This window comes from Lacerta agilis, chromosome 4 (assembly GCF_009819535.1).
Source record: "Lacerta agilis isolate rLacAgi1 chromosome 4, rLacAgi1.pri, whole genome shotgun sequence".
NCBI classification, from domain to species: Eukaryota; Metazoa; Chordata; class Lepidosauria; order Squamata; family Lacertidae; genus Lacerta; species Lacerta agilis.
Window position 1 is genome coordinate 77408897 of NC_046315.1, and position 16172 is coordinate 77425068.

Below are 16172 nucleotides of genomic sequence, written 5' to 3' on the forward strand. Positions count from 1 at the left end.
AAGTTAGACCACCATTGATTAAGATTTGTTTAGGTGCAGTCCTTGAGGAAGGAGAAGGAGAAGAAGAAGAAGAAGAAGAAGAAGAAGAAGAAGAAGAAGAAGAGTTTGGATTTGATATCCCGCTTTTCACTACCCGAAGGAGTCTCAAAGCGGCTAACATTCTCCTTTCCCACAACAAACACTCTGTGAGGTGAGTGGGGCTGAGAGACTTCAGAGAAGTGTGACTAGCCCAAGGTCACCCAGCAGCTGCATGTGGAGGAGTGGAGACACGAACCCGGTTCCCCAGATAACGAGTCTACCACTCTTAACCACTACACCACACTGGCTCTCAAGGAGGGTTGACTTGATGATTTAGTGTCACTTCCAGCCATATATCCAGGGATTTCTTTAAGCAGAGAGGATGAATGCCTTTGGCAGCAACAGCTTTGGGTAGGATTCCTGAAATGGTTGGACATGATCACCCATGATGTTCCTTCTACAAGTAGGGTAAATTTCTCATCGTTCAAAGTGTTTGAGCAGGTAGAACCAGAACAAGCTGTTTCTCCTTGCTCCATAGCCCAGGGATACTCAAGAAAACCCTCTTTCCGCCTCCAGTGTTAGGAATCTTTTTTGTCGTGCTGAGCAGAAATCCACCACATCCGAGGAGGCGTGAACACATCAGCTATCACCTTCATTTTAAAGTAGTATAACACTACAATAAACAGTCATGGCTTCCCCAAAGATTCCCGAGAACTGTAGTTTGTTAATAGAGTTGGGAGTTGCTATGAGGCTTCTCTTCCCCTCACCCAGAGTTCCCCTCACCCAATTCCCAGAGTTCCCTGTGAAAAGGGACAACCAGTTAAACCACTCTGAGAATCGTAGCTCTGGGGTGGGAATAGGGGTCTCCTTAGTCATGACCCGGAAGCTGTCTGCGGACAAATGCCAGCTCCCTTGGTGTAGTGGTTAAGAGCGGCAGACTCATAATCTGGGGAACCGGGTTCGTGTCTCCGCTCCTCCACATGCAGCTGCTGGGTAACCTCACAGAGTGTTTGTTGTGGGGGAGGAAGGGAAAGGAGAATGTGTAGTGAAAAGCGGGATATCAAATCCAAACTCTTCTTCTTCTTCTATAGAGCGAGATGAGTACCACAACCCCAGAATCATCTGCAACTGGACCTAACGGTCAGGGGTACCTTTACCTTTACAACTTACTGTACACTTAAACACAGTTTCAAGCATTCTTTGGCTGAAGCCTAGTTGCATAATAGCGCTTTCAATATAACATGCAGATGTGGCATTAAAAATCTGATTCTGAGATGATCTATGGTTTGTTCAATACAAAACAAAAAAAACCTCAATATACAGTATTTGATGGGAAGGCATGGATTCAGTTTTGTGAAACTAGAGAGTGTATATTTTAATATGTTTGCATTGCATAATGATATTAATCAGGCTATTTTAAAGGCATGACTCTCTCATATATATATAAAATTTGGAAGAATCCAAATAAAATCAGTGTGAAGACAAAAAACAGTAGAAAACAATAGATCTCTTTGAAAAACAAGGCTAGATTTGGGGCCAGATGAGAGAAGAAACAAGAGGTGTGGAACTGAATCTCATGACATTTTCATTTTTACTTAACAGTAAAAAAAAAAAAAAAACCTTTGATCAAAGTACCAATATTGGGGGAGTGGAAGTTAACTGCCCCTAACCCCCCAAAAAACTAATAAAGTACTCTCACAAGCAGTTAGCAACCTCCCAGAAGAAAACAGAGGTGTCTTCTACTTCAGGGCTAATAGCAGCTGGAAAGAGGTACTGTATTAAACAGTGAAAGCGGGGAAATGTAAAAGCCTCACTCCCCCTGCACCACAACTCCAATAAAATCCTGGCTTCTCCATGGCATGCAAAAAAAAAAAAAGGACAGTGTGGCTGCGTGGGTTAAGAAGAACCACCACCGTGGCATTACGCTGGAGAAGAAAGAAACGCCTGTGTGCACAGAGAGAGAGGATGGAACAGGTAGGCGTTTGTTTGCTGCCAACCGTCCGACACAGTCGCTCCCTCAACTTTTAATTCACTCCTTAGCACGGCTCTCTAGCCTCCTTAGCCCCCTCCACCCTCACCCCATATTACATGCTCATATATACACGTGTGTGCATACACACACGCGCGCAAGCAAGCAAGCAAACACACACACACACATATTGCAAAACACACATACACGTGTGTTTGCAATATGCACAATTCTCCCCCACCTCACCTCCAGGCGGAGAGTGGCGCCGCAGGCGCGGAGGAACTCGCGGATATTGCTCAGGCACTCGCTCTCGGTGCGCGGCTCCGGATAAACCTGCAAGAGGAAGAGAAGAAGCGGCTCAAGTCAGTTTCGCGGTGGTGGGCTGTGACCGTGGAGAGAAGCAGGAGCTGCGGAGCACCCACCCGGGTTTACCTCGCCCTCCGTGGACTCCGGGCTCTCGCTTCCACCCGCCCGCCCACCGCACTTTCTCCCCTCCAGGCTTCACTTGGAAAGCAGCTTTTTCATTTGATTTGCCCGGAAGTAAACACGCCGGCAGGAAATGGCGTGTGAACGGAGGACGAGGGAAGTCCCTCGTTCCCCCACTCCGGGATGGTTTCCCCTTCTCCCTCCCTCCCTCCCTCCAGCACCTCCCGCCCGCGCCACCCCTTCTGCAGGGGCAGGGCTAGAGAGGTAGTGTCTTATTAGCTATGCAAATACAGTAAGACAATATACAGAGCACCCCACCAATGCAGCAGCAGCAATGTGTGCAGAACGGAGTTGCCAGGATCTTGCCACCATGCCTTTCTGGAAGGGCTGTCTAAGAAAACTGCTCCGGCGGGCAGTTTTGCTAATGGGCACAGCTCTTGTCCTTAAGTCACCAGTTAATAAAGATCCACCTGTTGGATTTGGGCAAGCTATTTCCAAGGCACGGGAAGCCTGCCGGAAATAAATGGAAGTGAGAGCGGACCATAAAGAAGACTGATCGCTGAAGAATTGATGCTTTTGAATTATGGTGCTGGAGGAGACTCTTGAGAGTCCCATGGACTACAAAAAGATCAAACTTATCCATCCTTAAAGAAATCAGCCCTGAGTGCTCACTTGAAGGACGGATCCTGAAGTTGAGGCTCCAATACTTTGGCCACCTCATGAGAAGAGAACACTCCCTAGAAAAGACTCTGATGTTGGGGAAGATGGAGGGCACAAGGAGAAGGGGACGACAGAGGATGAGAACAGTGTTCTCGAAGCGACTAGCATGAGTTTGGCCAAACTGCGGGAGGCAGTGGAGGATAGGGGTGCCTGGCGTGCTCTGGTCCATGGGGTCACGAAGAGTCGGACACGACTGAACGACTGAACAACAACACCTTCAGGAAAATAATATATAAGGCAGGGCTGACGGACTTTCTTTCATAGACTTTCCCCATCAGCAACGTTCTGCAATGTTTGCAGAACTGGGGCCTGTCCACATGTGTCTTCCCAGGGGGCCAATCTCCCCGTTAATGTAGGAGCATCCACACAATGTCCTCCCCAAATCAGTTTTACCCTGGACCTTTCCACCCTGAAATGCAGAGCGCTTTGATGCGTGGAAAATCAGAAAAGGCCAGGATCAAAATGCCCCACATTTAAAGGAGGAAGGGTCCGAGACAACACTGGGATGGGGGTCCACATTTTGCCCCAGTGTGGGCAAATACAGAGTCTGCTGTCACCCACAGTAGGACCATCTGCATTCCACAGTATCCAGCACGGCATTCAGTTCATTGTGTGCTACAAAGCACAGCATCTGTGCTTGCAGAACAAATAGGTTACAAAAGGAGTCTCAAGAAATCAAGCCAAGCTCCATTGTACAGTCAGTGGGGGGGGGGGGGCACTACTTAACTTTTAACTCCAATCTTGCAAGCTGCTAAATGAAGCCTATGTAAGTGATGAAGCCACATTGAGATGGCTTCTTGCCAAGTTCCTGCACCCTCCTTCTTTCCACTTGTTTCTCTCATGAGGAACCTGCTGAATTTACATAATGGTGCAAAACACAGTGAAAGTGGGGAAATCTGCTGATCTCACATTTACAGAGTTTCTGCAAGCAAACCATTTCGCAGCACTAGAAGCTGAACCAGAGAAACAGGCCCCTCCTTAAAGCAGTGATTTCACTGCATTGATGCCACATACAGTGGTACCTCGGGTTACGAATTTAATTCGTTCCGGAGGTCCGTTCTTAACCCAAAACCGTTCTTAACCTGAGGCGCGCATTCGCTAATAGGACCTACCGTTGCCGCCGCTGCACAATTTCCATTCTCATCCTGGGGCAAAGTTCACAACCCGAGGTACTACTTCCAGATTAGTGGAGTTTGTAACCCGAAGCATTTGTAACCCGAGCTACCACTGTACACTGGTTTCCATACGTTGTCAGTGCAGATGCAGGAGGCTAGGTGAATGGTACAGAAGTCTGTATTGTTGACTTCTATTGCTATTAACTGTACTGTATTGCTATTTAAGACATTTGTACTCCACCTTTCCAAATTGTTCAAGACAGCTAAAAATCCTTAAATAATAAAACACATGATAAACATCAACAGCAAAACAAAGTAGGCCTACCATATTTCTCCGTCTATAACACGCCCCCATGTATAAGGAGCCCCCTATTTTGGGTGACTCAGATTTAAGAAAATGGGGGGTGGCCCAGAGTACTGTATAAGATGCCCCCTAATTTTTGACATTTTTTGGGGGGGGAACCTAGTCTTATGCATGGAAAAATACAGTACTACATAGAGACAGCCTCCTTGAATCAACCTGTTTCAACTTCTTCCCACCAGCCCATGGGTCTAGTAACAGACACAGACATGGTCCCCTAAACCACAGAAAATACAACTTCAACTCTCATACAGAGAGCCCAGAGTAGAGTCACAGAATCACAGAATTGTAAAGTTGGAAGGGACTCTGAGCATGCAGAACTACTATCTATGCACCCACTATAAACATGCACCAGTTTCATGCCGCTGTAATTTCCGTGGCTCCCCCCCCCCCATGAAGACACCAAGAATGCTTTTGCATAAATTGTTATCCCCTAGCCCCTCACAGGACCACAATTCCCAGGGTTTCCTAGGGGTAAAGGAATGACTGTTAAAACAGCTTAGGTTTGTAATGTGGGTATGCCCTTAATGTATGTATATCCCTATGGTTAAATGCATTCTGTGTTAGTATTTTCAGTATGTTTCAACTTAAGCTACTAAACATTTCCACTACAACGCACACAGATGGGCTCTCCAGGAAACTACTGAATACACGTGGTCTGAAAATCAAATTTCCAATGAATGTGGGAAATAAGAATCTGAATGCATAGAGTCAAACTACCGGTACTTTCTTCTGGCAAAAACAGGAGAAGTAAGGTTTGGGAGACAAACATACTTGTGTTTGTCTCCCAAACCCCTTCCCCATTTTATTTTATTATTAATGGAGCTATGAGGACTCTCACACAGGCAGTTTTACGTGCCCTAAAGCAGTGGCAATGAGTATTTGGTAGGTAGGTAGGTAGGTGGGTAAGTAGTAGCTGGCAGGCTCTGCTAGCACAAAATGGCCTGCTCTGTGTATCTGCACAAAATCTCAAGCGCGTAAACACCTCACTTTTGTGGGGAAATTCGCAGTTTGGCTTGTGACGCTCACAGAGTTGGCTCCAAGTGAATGAATATAAAACCAACTATCCCAGGGAACCAACTGAAAAATCCAGAAATAGTTTTCTTACTTCTACTTTGGAAATATTTCTGAAGATTGCCAAATTGTTCTTCAGCTGCCTTAAAATAAATAAATTAGGACTAAAACCTGTGCGATAAATTAAGCATTACATAAGCAACCTTTATAATGCAGGAGGAAACTTGGAGCCTGTAACACTTCAGCCGCGAGTAGTCTTTTCATTGGTTATTTAAAACATAGGTACAAAAGAACAGAAACAAATAGCCAGCATTCATCATGAAAAGAGGTCAAAGAGGACTACGCTACATGTTTCTGAGGTAAAATTGATCCGTTAGAAGAGAGTCCATACAATCATTTGACATTTTATTACATATTTTTGCCTGATGTGTGGCACCATTTTCTGTATCACTTGGCAAAACACCCAAGTTAAGAGGTGAGGCTTCATTGCAGGACAAGGCTCTATATCTGTTAACAGTCTGAAAGACTTGATAGCTCATGGATTCAAATTTAACTTCAAATGGAGAGAACAGCTTATCACACTTACTTGTGAATATTCCCACAGGGATCGGTGGGGTCTGTTTACGAGTGACTCAGTCATTAAAAGCAAACTCCAATATAGTAGGCTGAAGATCTCCATGACTATATTATTATTTTTTAAAAAACACCTTTTGCCCCACAGTTGTGGGCAAAAGCCTCAAAACTAGGCAGTTTCTGCTTCAGCAACTTGATTTTGAACGCTATCTCACATAACACATTAGCTGTGGCACAAAATCATCGTTTGTCATTTTTGGGTGTCCTCACCTGTCCTTTGACTGTTCCGCTTCATAGTTAAGTTTTCTCCTATCCAAATTAATTGCACGTAGTAAGCAACAGCCTCATCACATATTGGTGCATTCACAGAATCAGTCACTAATGTCCCCCTATAAAAAGAATCCACACTCATGCTGACTTTGCTGGGTCATTGTCATAAAAACATAGTCATCCAAACACTGTCCTGAGTCTTGGAGTCTGGAGAAGGTTCTATAAGTCACAGTCTACGGCTGTTTCACGCCACACAATAAACAATATTTCTGGGTTCCAACTTAACAACCCCTATACACAAAAAAGGAACTTCCCATTAGCGTGCATGAATTGTTCATAACCCAACTTCCTGCCAAATAACTGAGCAAGAACCAGCAGACTAGATTGGCTGCACAGGCGCACTTGCACTGCGCTGACCTGGCCGCCACCCAACTCCCACTGTGCTGCCCCCTCTGCTGCAGTGGCTCAGCTGGGCAGAGGTCGGGTGTGGGGCCCAGCCCCACACCGCTGTCTGCCACTGAGCAAGCTCAAGCCTTGGTGAGACCGAGAGACAGCGACTTGCCTAAGACCACCCACCAAACTTCACAACTGTCTGGAGAGCTGAACCTGAGTTTTCCGTGTCTTAAACCCAATCCAGGCTTGAGTGACGTGCCACACACTAACATAAGTGCAGTCCACCAGCCGTGGCACCCCATCACATGATGGGTTAACCCCTTCTTTGCCATTATCTGGGTCTAACATGAAAAGGGAGTGTCGGTGAGCCTCTTGCAATACATTACTCATGGGCTTGGTGAGTCACCAGTTGCACAGATTTGCTGTAGCCTCCTACACCGGCTGAAGCTCCAGATGCAGTGCTGTGCCGACACAAGAGATTCCCAAGCGGTCTACAGTAGAAGTCAATTAGCACATGGAATCTGGAGCCGTCAGCTCCGTAGTGGAGCTCTAGACCTTCAGGAGCAAATGTCAGTTCCCCACCCCCTGAGCCACCAGGACAGCTGGTGTCAAAATTAATTTGATGCACATTCAGGGAATGTTTGCACAGCCAGTTTTCAGAGAATTAACATTCTAAACGAATAGTTAATGTGCAGTGTTATTCCTCAAACAGACCAAACACAGCTGCCCTGTACAGATTATTCCTGTCAGGGGCATATATAAATCTCCACAGGAGGCTGCACATAGTGAGTATTGTCAGGGAAGGAGACCATATGTGTGTAAATATGCAGACCATGCCTCGGGCCCCAGTGTAAAGACCTAAAATGCCTCTGAAAAATTGTCACAATTGGTGTCTTTAGGATTGCCAGGGAAGGAAAAGAGCTGCAGCTTACACCATGAAGCCCTCTGCTTGCGATGCCTTGGTGCTTAGCTCAGCAGTTCAAGGCAACCTGCTCCCATAGTCTGTGCCTCATTATCAGTTCTCAATTATCTCCTCAGAAAAAAGCATCCATATTTCTTAACACGATGGTCCCCCACTCATCCTTCCCCCCAATGCATTTCCGTTGGATTCTTGTCCTATTTATGGTTCCTCTCCAACATCTATAAAACACCATGTTCCATCTCCAAAGCTGAAAAGCAAGGCAAGCACATGAGATGTCCTCACATCCAGAGCCAGTTTATGAAAGCGATGAAGTAGTGGCAGTGGCAGTGATGAGGTCTGCAACAGCTTGAATGCTCTCCCATGAAAGAGGATAACTTTGGACAGTGACAGCCTGAAGACACATGAAACCACCACCTACTGTGGCTGAAGCTAAATACGTCTGGCTCTCATGATCATCCATGCCTAGATGAGAGAACCTTCTATGCCACCTTGCAGTTTATGATGGAAGAAATATGGGGTATAAATGTAAGGGGGAAATTAAAAATAAAAATGCACAATTTGTTTGTTTTAAAACTTATATTCCACCTTTCGCCTTTATACGGCTTGCACTTTTTTAAAAAACAGTTCAAATGCAAATCAAATCTCCACCAAAATAAATAAATGTGCCTCCAGATTGTGACTGCTTTGCGAGTGAGATTCAAGTGCATATCAGAATTTTAAGTTTTTACATAGTTAAGAGTGGAATATACGGCTCTGTTGTCCCAGCACAATAAACATACATTTTTATATGCCTTTCCATAGTTTGGACAGTTATAGGGAAATGCTTTGAAAAGTGTGGGATGGAAAATAAAGACTAATAGAAATAGATATCAACATCCTACAAGCAAACCAAGACGAATGCTCATTGTTATTATAGCGGCCCTACAAACAAATAATGAATGCTCAATAAAGACCGGATATACAGTAATCTAACCTCCATGTAAGCTTTGTGCAAGCAAAACTGGGTTAATGCTCAATAAACAGGTCATCGGTGAGATGGGACCATAGTGCACAATAAAATATCTGGAGTGCAAGGTATCTGTAAGTTCTTGAACCTCCTGGCAGTTCATCAAAACCTACAACTGGATCGTGCCCAGACCTACACCACTGGCATTTTCTTTTCATGCAAGTTTTTAAGAGGAGAGGAGAAAGAGAAGAGAAGGAGAGGCAGGAAGACAAACACATTGGTTGAAAAAGGATGAGTCTCCATGTGAAAACTGAAACAGGGGTGCTTCTAAAACTGATATGCACAGGCAAAAGAGTTCAATGCCTCTCGTCCTATAACATGTGTGGACCCTTATCATACGCCCTACTTCTCATGCCCTGTTTCTCAGCAACAACTAAAGTGTGTGGAGGGGGCAGTTAAGAAAATGCATAATATGGTATCACAGCATGTGGATGGCACATTATGTCAACAGTAACATAAACACAGAGAGATGCGGTCGATAATTAAAAGTGTGAGCCCTGCATGCCATGTTCTGCACATGCAGTGCAAGAGTTGGACCAGAATCCTCCTTGTCGCACCATGCCTATGAGCTGTTGTTGTTTTTTAACAGAGTGATGGTGAAATAAAACTGTAAGTGCCTACTAGTCATGATAGTTATGCGCTACCCTTAGTATCAGAGGCTATATGCCACTGAATACTAGTTGCTGCAGATCACAAGTGCAGAGAGTATTGCTCTGTTCATGAGCTTCTCACATCTGGTGGGCCAATACGAGAAGGAAATGCAGGACTAGATGGTTTTGACCCTGCACAAGGTCTTCTTACGTTCTCAATATAAATGTAAGCAGTCATTCCCAGAACGATCCTAAGAATTGTGCACCCAGAAGTAATTCTTGCCTTTGGCTGCAAACCAGTTACCTTGGGAGGAAGCCCCATTATGCCCAATGAGTCTTAATTTTGAGTTAACATCACAGGACTGTGATGTTACAACCCCCCCCCCCCAATTCCAAATAAATGTCTTTTCCAAAAGAAACCCACATAAAACACGTTATGCACAATACAGCATGGGGGGGGGGGGAAATAACATATGGAAAATGTTGCATGTTGTTCATATTAAATGTTACTTTTTTCTGTATACCGTATTTTCCTGCTTATAAGACGACCGGACGTATAAGACGACCCCCAACTTTTCCAGTTAAAATATAGAATTTGAGATATACTCGACCGCAGATTCTCCACCCGGTGTATAAGACGACCCCCAACATTTGAGAAGATTTTCCTGGATTAAAAAGTAGTCTTATACGCCAGAATATACAGTACTTCACATGTAATCACTATTTCTTATCAGGTTCTAATTAATACCTCCATTAGTGCTGAAACATTCCTGTGTAAGGGTAGCTTGCTGGGTATTTAAAGGTAAAGGGACCCCTGACCATTAGGTCCAGTCGCGGACGACTCTGGGTATTTACTTCATACTATTTACTTCATAGCTGTAAACAAAGGGGGCTTCCAGATGGAAGTTTATTGCGGAATCACAGCTGCCCATGTGTGCAAGTTTCTTCCTTTCTTTTTTTATAATAATATTTCATTCTTTTTTTCCATAGTTAATTTGTTACTCAACAATTATATTCCAATTCAACAAAACTAGTGACTTCCTGCTCACACCCAACATCAATGTTTATAACCCAAAACACATACAACTGTGTTTTGAGGTTCCCTCTTATCTAAATTCATCCCCTCTCTAACACGTTTCTTCGTATATTCTGCAGTTTTCTTACACTTCAAACCCCACTGTGGTCTTTGCATATTTTTCTCAGTGCATTTTCTCACAACTCTTTCCCCACTAGCTGTTCACTTCTGCACAGCTTCAATTAATTTCAGCGTGTAAAAACATCAGGGGCTGTCGATAACAGGAGTGTCTTACCCTATGCAAAAGTGTTCATACCTTGGATAGAGACAAATTAAGGTCCACTTAAGGACTCCAATTGGTGTGAAGTGATACCACTGGTTGGAGAAACAACACATCAAACATTGGTGTATCACAGCAAAGTACAGGATGCATATGCATTTTGGAGAATGTTGTGTGGACACAGATTAAAAACCCAACACTGAAACTCAGTGAGTACACAGTAAATGGAAATATAAATGCAACATATGGTTCCCAGGTTTATAACAAGCCAAAATATTCAACCACAATCCAAGGCCAGCTTAACATCGTGACTTGCTGGTAACTCTAGTCTCCCAGTTTGGATGAAATGGTAAACTATGGTTAATTCCCTTTCTGGTTCAATTATGGATCAATCGAGGGGGTTGTGTGTGCAGGCAAAGCACTCGTTCATTTCTCAGTTTATTAGGCTGGGAGTGGATTGTCCAAATGCAGCCAATGTTAAGTCAGCTTTTCGGTGTCATGCAGATTGTTTACAAAAAGAACTACAAACGCACAACTACAAAGCCCACTCCAAACCCTTTGGCTGCAATCCTGAGAAAACTTATGTTGACTGGCAATGCCAAAAGTCAGCTGAACAGCCCTCTTTGCTGACTTAAATTCCGCAAGCAGCTTATATGACTGCCTCTCCTTCTAGTTTGATCTCCATCCCCGGTGAGCCAACTTTGTTCTGGCCACAACTGGAAAGATACTTTTTCCTGATTTGGAAAGGTTTTCTACCATATACCTTCAAGCAGTAGAGGGGAGGTGCTGACGATGACGACGATTTAGAGGTCTAGGCGCCATATTCAAACAAACTGCTATAAGGGTTTACATTGGCATTTCAGCCTTACGCCATGTTTCTCAAAGTACAAGGCAGTACGATGCTCTGGGAATTGCAAGATTCTCCATTGCCTCCAAGCAAACCAACGGTTGCTTGAGCTCCCGACCAACAATTTCCGATCCAGTAGGGTCCACACCACACATTTTCCATTCACTGTTTCAGGGCAGCAGCAGATATAATAATAATAATAATAATAATTTATTATTTATACCCCGCCCATCTGGCCGGGTCTCCCCAGCCACTCTGGGCGGCCTCCAACAAATATCAAAATACAATACAGAGTCACAAATTAAAAACTTCCCTAAACAGATATTAGCAAACATCCAGTTCATCTCTTCTTTAGTTTCCAGCGCCTCCCTGCAACTCCCAATTCCTTCTCTCGCCCCGCCCTCTCCCTCCCCCCCCACAGCCTGAGCTTTCTTCTTGTGTGCCACTGCTTGCCCTCCCAAATGCCAAAACAGCTTCTTCTTCTTCCCCACCAGCTATCTTGCCAACCCAAACAGCCCTGTCATCTAAGATGTACTCTCCCCAGGATGCCCCCACGACCCCTTCCACACTCCCTTCTCCCTTGGCTGCAAATGCAAGCAAACAGCACATTCCACACTCTGCCCCCACCCCGCCCCAAGGACTCCTCTCCGCATCTCTTTACCCTGCAAATTTAAAAGGAATGGTGGTGCTGGGGTTAAACCAGAGCTGCGCTACCACGGTTGACAGGACGTTGCCCCTCAGTGCAGAGCTTTGCATGGCAAGGTCCTGAACCCTCCCCCATTGTAGAATAAAGACACTTGACACCAGTATTTAGGTTAATGGGCTGAAAACAGCCACAACTTTATTGATTACAGAATGTGAGTGGTATTGGCTTAGGCATTGGAACCAATGACTATATCCAACTCCTGCCCGCCTGCCGGGAGTCTAGTAAGGGTTAACCACAGATAGGGGATGCACATCAACTAGGAATTCCCCCAGGGTCACCGATAGGGGGATAGGGGTCCTGCTATGGCCCTGGACCCCGCCTGGGCGCGGACTGGCCAGGAACTCCCTGTGACGTGGAGCCGGGTTCATAGGCTATCCTGTAATTCAGGGATAGGCAACCTAAGGCCCGTAGGCCAGATGCAGCCCAATCGCTTCCTCAATCCGGCCCACGGACAGTCCGGGAATCAGCGTGTTTTTACCTGAGTAGAATGTGTCCTTTTATTTAAAATGTATCTCTGATTAATTTTTGTGGGGCCTGCCTGGTGTTTTTACATGAGTAGAAGGTGTGCTTTTATTCAAAATGCATCTCTGGGTTGTTATTTGTGGAGCATAGGAATTTGTTCATTCCCCCCCCCCAAAAAAAAATATAGTCCGGCCCACCACATGGTCTGAGGGACGGTGGACTGGCCCACGGCTGAAAAAGGTTGCTGACCCCTGCTGTAATTCCTTGAGAGGCCCTGTTGTTTGATGTGTTTTCTGTCAATCCAAAAGGAAAACTTAAGCCTCATTCACCTTGCTGTTAAGATGAGGTGTGTACGCATAACAGCCACTGTAGATGCGCAGACAACAGCTTCCTGAATAGGTTGCAAGGCTGGAGGAATCAAACAGGTTTGCGCGCATCGGGCAAAGACACCCCTATCTCCGCCCCAGTGTTCACAGCAATGTGCAAATGCAACTTGATACGCAGCATGGAGAAATGACATTGCTGTGTTTCAAGCCTAGCAGTAGGTGAAAGGGAGACTGGGATCTGCTGGTAGACCTCTGGGTAATTTGAAGCAGATGAACAAGGAAAGCTAGCTTCCTTTTAAAAAAAAAAAAAACAGGACAACCACAAAAGTACTTGTCACCCCCTAAATTATACTGCTAAGACTGCTCAGGGAGAAGGGGCAATGAGGAGTGGGGTTTTTTGTGTGGAACTTGAAGGGGAGTTCCAGTACTCAGCCATTTCTTGGGGTCAGAATTATTTCATTCTAAGTGTATGTATTTTGCACCTAGCTCCACTTGATGGATCTTGCAAGGTTCTAATACAAAAAATAATAATCAAAGGTGATTCTACCAACCTGGTCTAAGTCACACTGCCCACCGGACAAGATTTGCTTAAAGCTATAGTTTTGGATTACCCAGTAGCAAGCCCTGTGCTGCCAATTTCTCCAAGGGTAGAAGAAAGGAGGGTGGGAATTCAAATTCCACATGCTCTGCAAATGCAGCCTGGAGTCGCAGCTCCAACGCTAACAACCACTACACCCTCTAGAGGCCACCACTGTACAAATAATATTCTGAATGCACAAACCTACGTAGAATAGTGCCAAAACTTATGGCAAAAATACTACAGCCAGAGAAATATTGTTTTTCTCGTTGCGTTCACACAGGTTTGTGCATTATGATGCATCTGTAACCAGCAAAAAAGCTGAACTTTCCCTTTCTCCCTCTACCCACACATAAACTAGACAACTAGTATGAACACGAAACTTAGCCAATATGTAGGTCAAAGTTCACATTAATTTACAAGGGTGGAGTGGGATCAGCAAACAGGCACCAATTTTCCCAAGTTTGGAAAAGTCTACAGTCAAAACTATACCCAGAGATAAGAAAATACAATAAGCCAATCTGAATACATTGCTTATAGACATTGAAATAAAGCAGCCGGCCTTTTTTTGCCTGCAAAATACACTGGGGTGGGGCTTGGGGCTTTCTCTGGCTTTGAATCTATGTTTGAAAAAGATAAGTCCCATATTCAATTATTTTTAACACACAACAGAAAATTTTAAGGTGCTTCGTTTTCAGCTAAAATGCTGTTTCATCTACCAAGGGTCAAGCAGTAAGACACTAAACTTAAGACTTCAAAATAATGCTCACAATTTATCACCAGCGCTCCTTTGAAAACTAGGTCAGCATACTGCAATGTTAGCAAGCCGAGATATCTCTTAACATAAGGGAGATTTTTAAGTAATAGCAACAGTGGTGCTATAGTAGTTTGAATTATGTGATCTGCACCTCACCCATGCTAGAACAGTCTACATGCAGCACTTCATGCAAGATTATCTATCTTTCTATCTCTCTAATCAGTCATATTTTGTGAAATTTGTATGTTCCATTGTAAGACTGTAGCCTGAGAGTATGTCCTTTCTGTCACACGCGTTCTCCCATCCAACAGGCCCAAAATGGGCCTTTGGATCTGTGAAGGCCTCAGCAGACCCTTAGCACCCATGCAAAATTATAAACTGCACCAATCCATAAATTCCAGAGCAGATTGTTAATTTCAGCTGTAACCTTCTGTCTGCATGCCTATCAGACCACAGCTGCTATAGTAATATTACTTCTCAGTAAGAACAATGAATAACAGTGCTTGTGCAAAAAAGGGGGGCACGCTTTTAATTTAGATTGCTAATGTCTTAAATAAATAAAAAGAAGGAAAACTAATCTTCTCTTTGTTATACATTATCTGATTTTTTGAAAAACGTTTTATTCTTCCCATGCTAAATCACTGTGGGTCTTGTAGGGCGATTAGAAACGTTTTGCCCTTAATTTTCGTTCAGGCAAGATCTGCAAACGTTCAACGATTCCTGCCCCTTTAAGAGGAAATCGAAAAGTACAGCAGCTTAGCCCTGCTCCAAACTCTGCTCCTATATTTACCCCACTCCCCACCCATTTCCCACCCCCTTCCTCTTTGACAATGGCGCCTTTCGCTTGCTAGATGGGATGTCCGCGCCGTCGGCTGAAGCAAGGCAACTGCATTCCCCAGGAAAAGGCCGCACGTTTCCTGCGTTTGCGAGGGTGGGGAGACTCCTTGGACAAAGGAAAAAGCGCCTAGACGCGATCGGCTCACTTCCTTCCATGTCCAGATCGACTGAGATGGAAGGAGCCTCTTCGGGTTGCGCCCAAGCGCGCTATGCGCGCCTCTTTTATCTGGCAAGGGCGGCGAAGCCTCTGGCTACCTAGCTGACTGTTTCCCCCTGTGCCAAAGAGGATCGGAAAAGCAGCCGGGGCCGCTGCATTATTCAGCACCCAGCCCGGGCATTTTTATTTGTCTGCTACACTCGTGGGTTATCAGATCCGCTGTGCACGCAAGGAGAGGGCAGCATTGTGTGCTGCATGCGCTGTGCGAGCACTCTGGTGGTGAAACCCAAGTATAAAATCCGCTTGCCTTGCCCGTGTGATTGGGGGGGGGGGGAGGGAAGGAGGGCGGTGGAGGGAGAAGAGGCTTAAAGGGGAAATATAGGGACATAAATGCCACTTACTTTATCGATGGTCCCCGGCAGCAGGCGATCCAGCAGCCTGCACAGCACCACCCCGTCTTTCAGAGACGCCTGCAAAAATCCCTCCGGATCCGAGATGCTCTTTTTGGGCGATTCCAGCACCCCCAGAGTAATCAGCCATGTAACGGTTTGCTCAGCTGAATTCATGGCTGCTGCTCTTGCCAAGAGGCGGCTTTTAATCCCAGCGAAGAGCCAGCGCGAGAAAGCAATTGCGACGGAGGAGGATTGGATCTGATGGATATTTCTTTTTTTTTTTTTTAAATATCAATGATCTCCTCCTCCCTTAATTTTCCCCCAACCACCCCACCCTCCCCCTTCTTCCCCGCTTTATTTTTGCTTGTGGTTTCACATGGAGGCAGCCGAGTCTGGAATCGCTGCTTCTGCCGCCGCCGCCGCCACTGCTCCCCCCTCC

The 16172-nt window shown here is 45.2% G+C and overlaps 1 protein-coding gene across 1 annotated transcript in view; it reads right to left on the minus strand.

The window, feature by feature from the left end:
- Positions 1–15907, minus strand: part of ARHGEF7 (Rho guanine nucleotide exchange factor 7) — a 78584-nt gene extending 62677 nt beyond the window's left edge. The window contains 2 exon segments of the mRNA XM_033147762.1: positions 2234–2320; positions 15743–15907. Coding sequence (XP_033003653.1) covers positions 2234–2320; positions 15743–15907 — 252 coding nt within the window.
- Between the last annotated feature and the right edge of the window lie 265 nt (positions 15908–16172).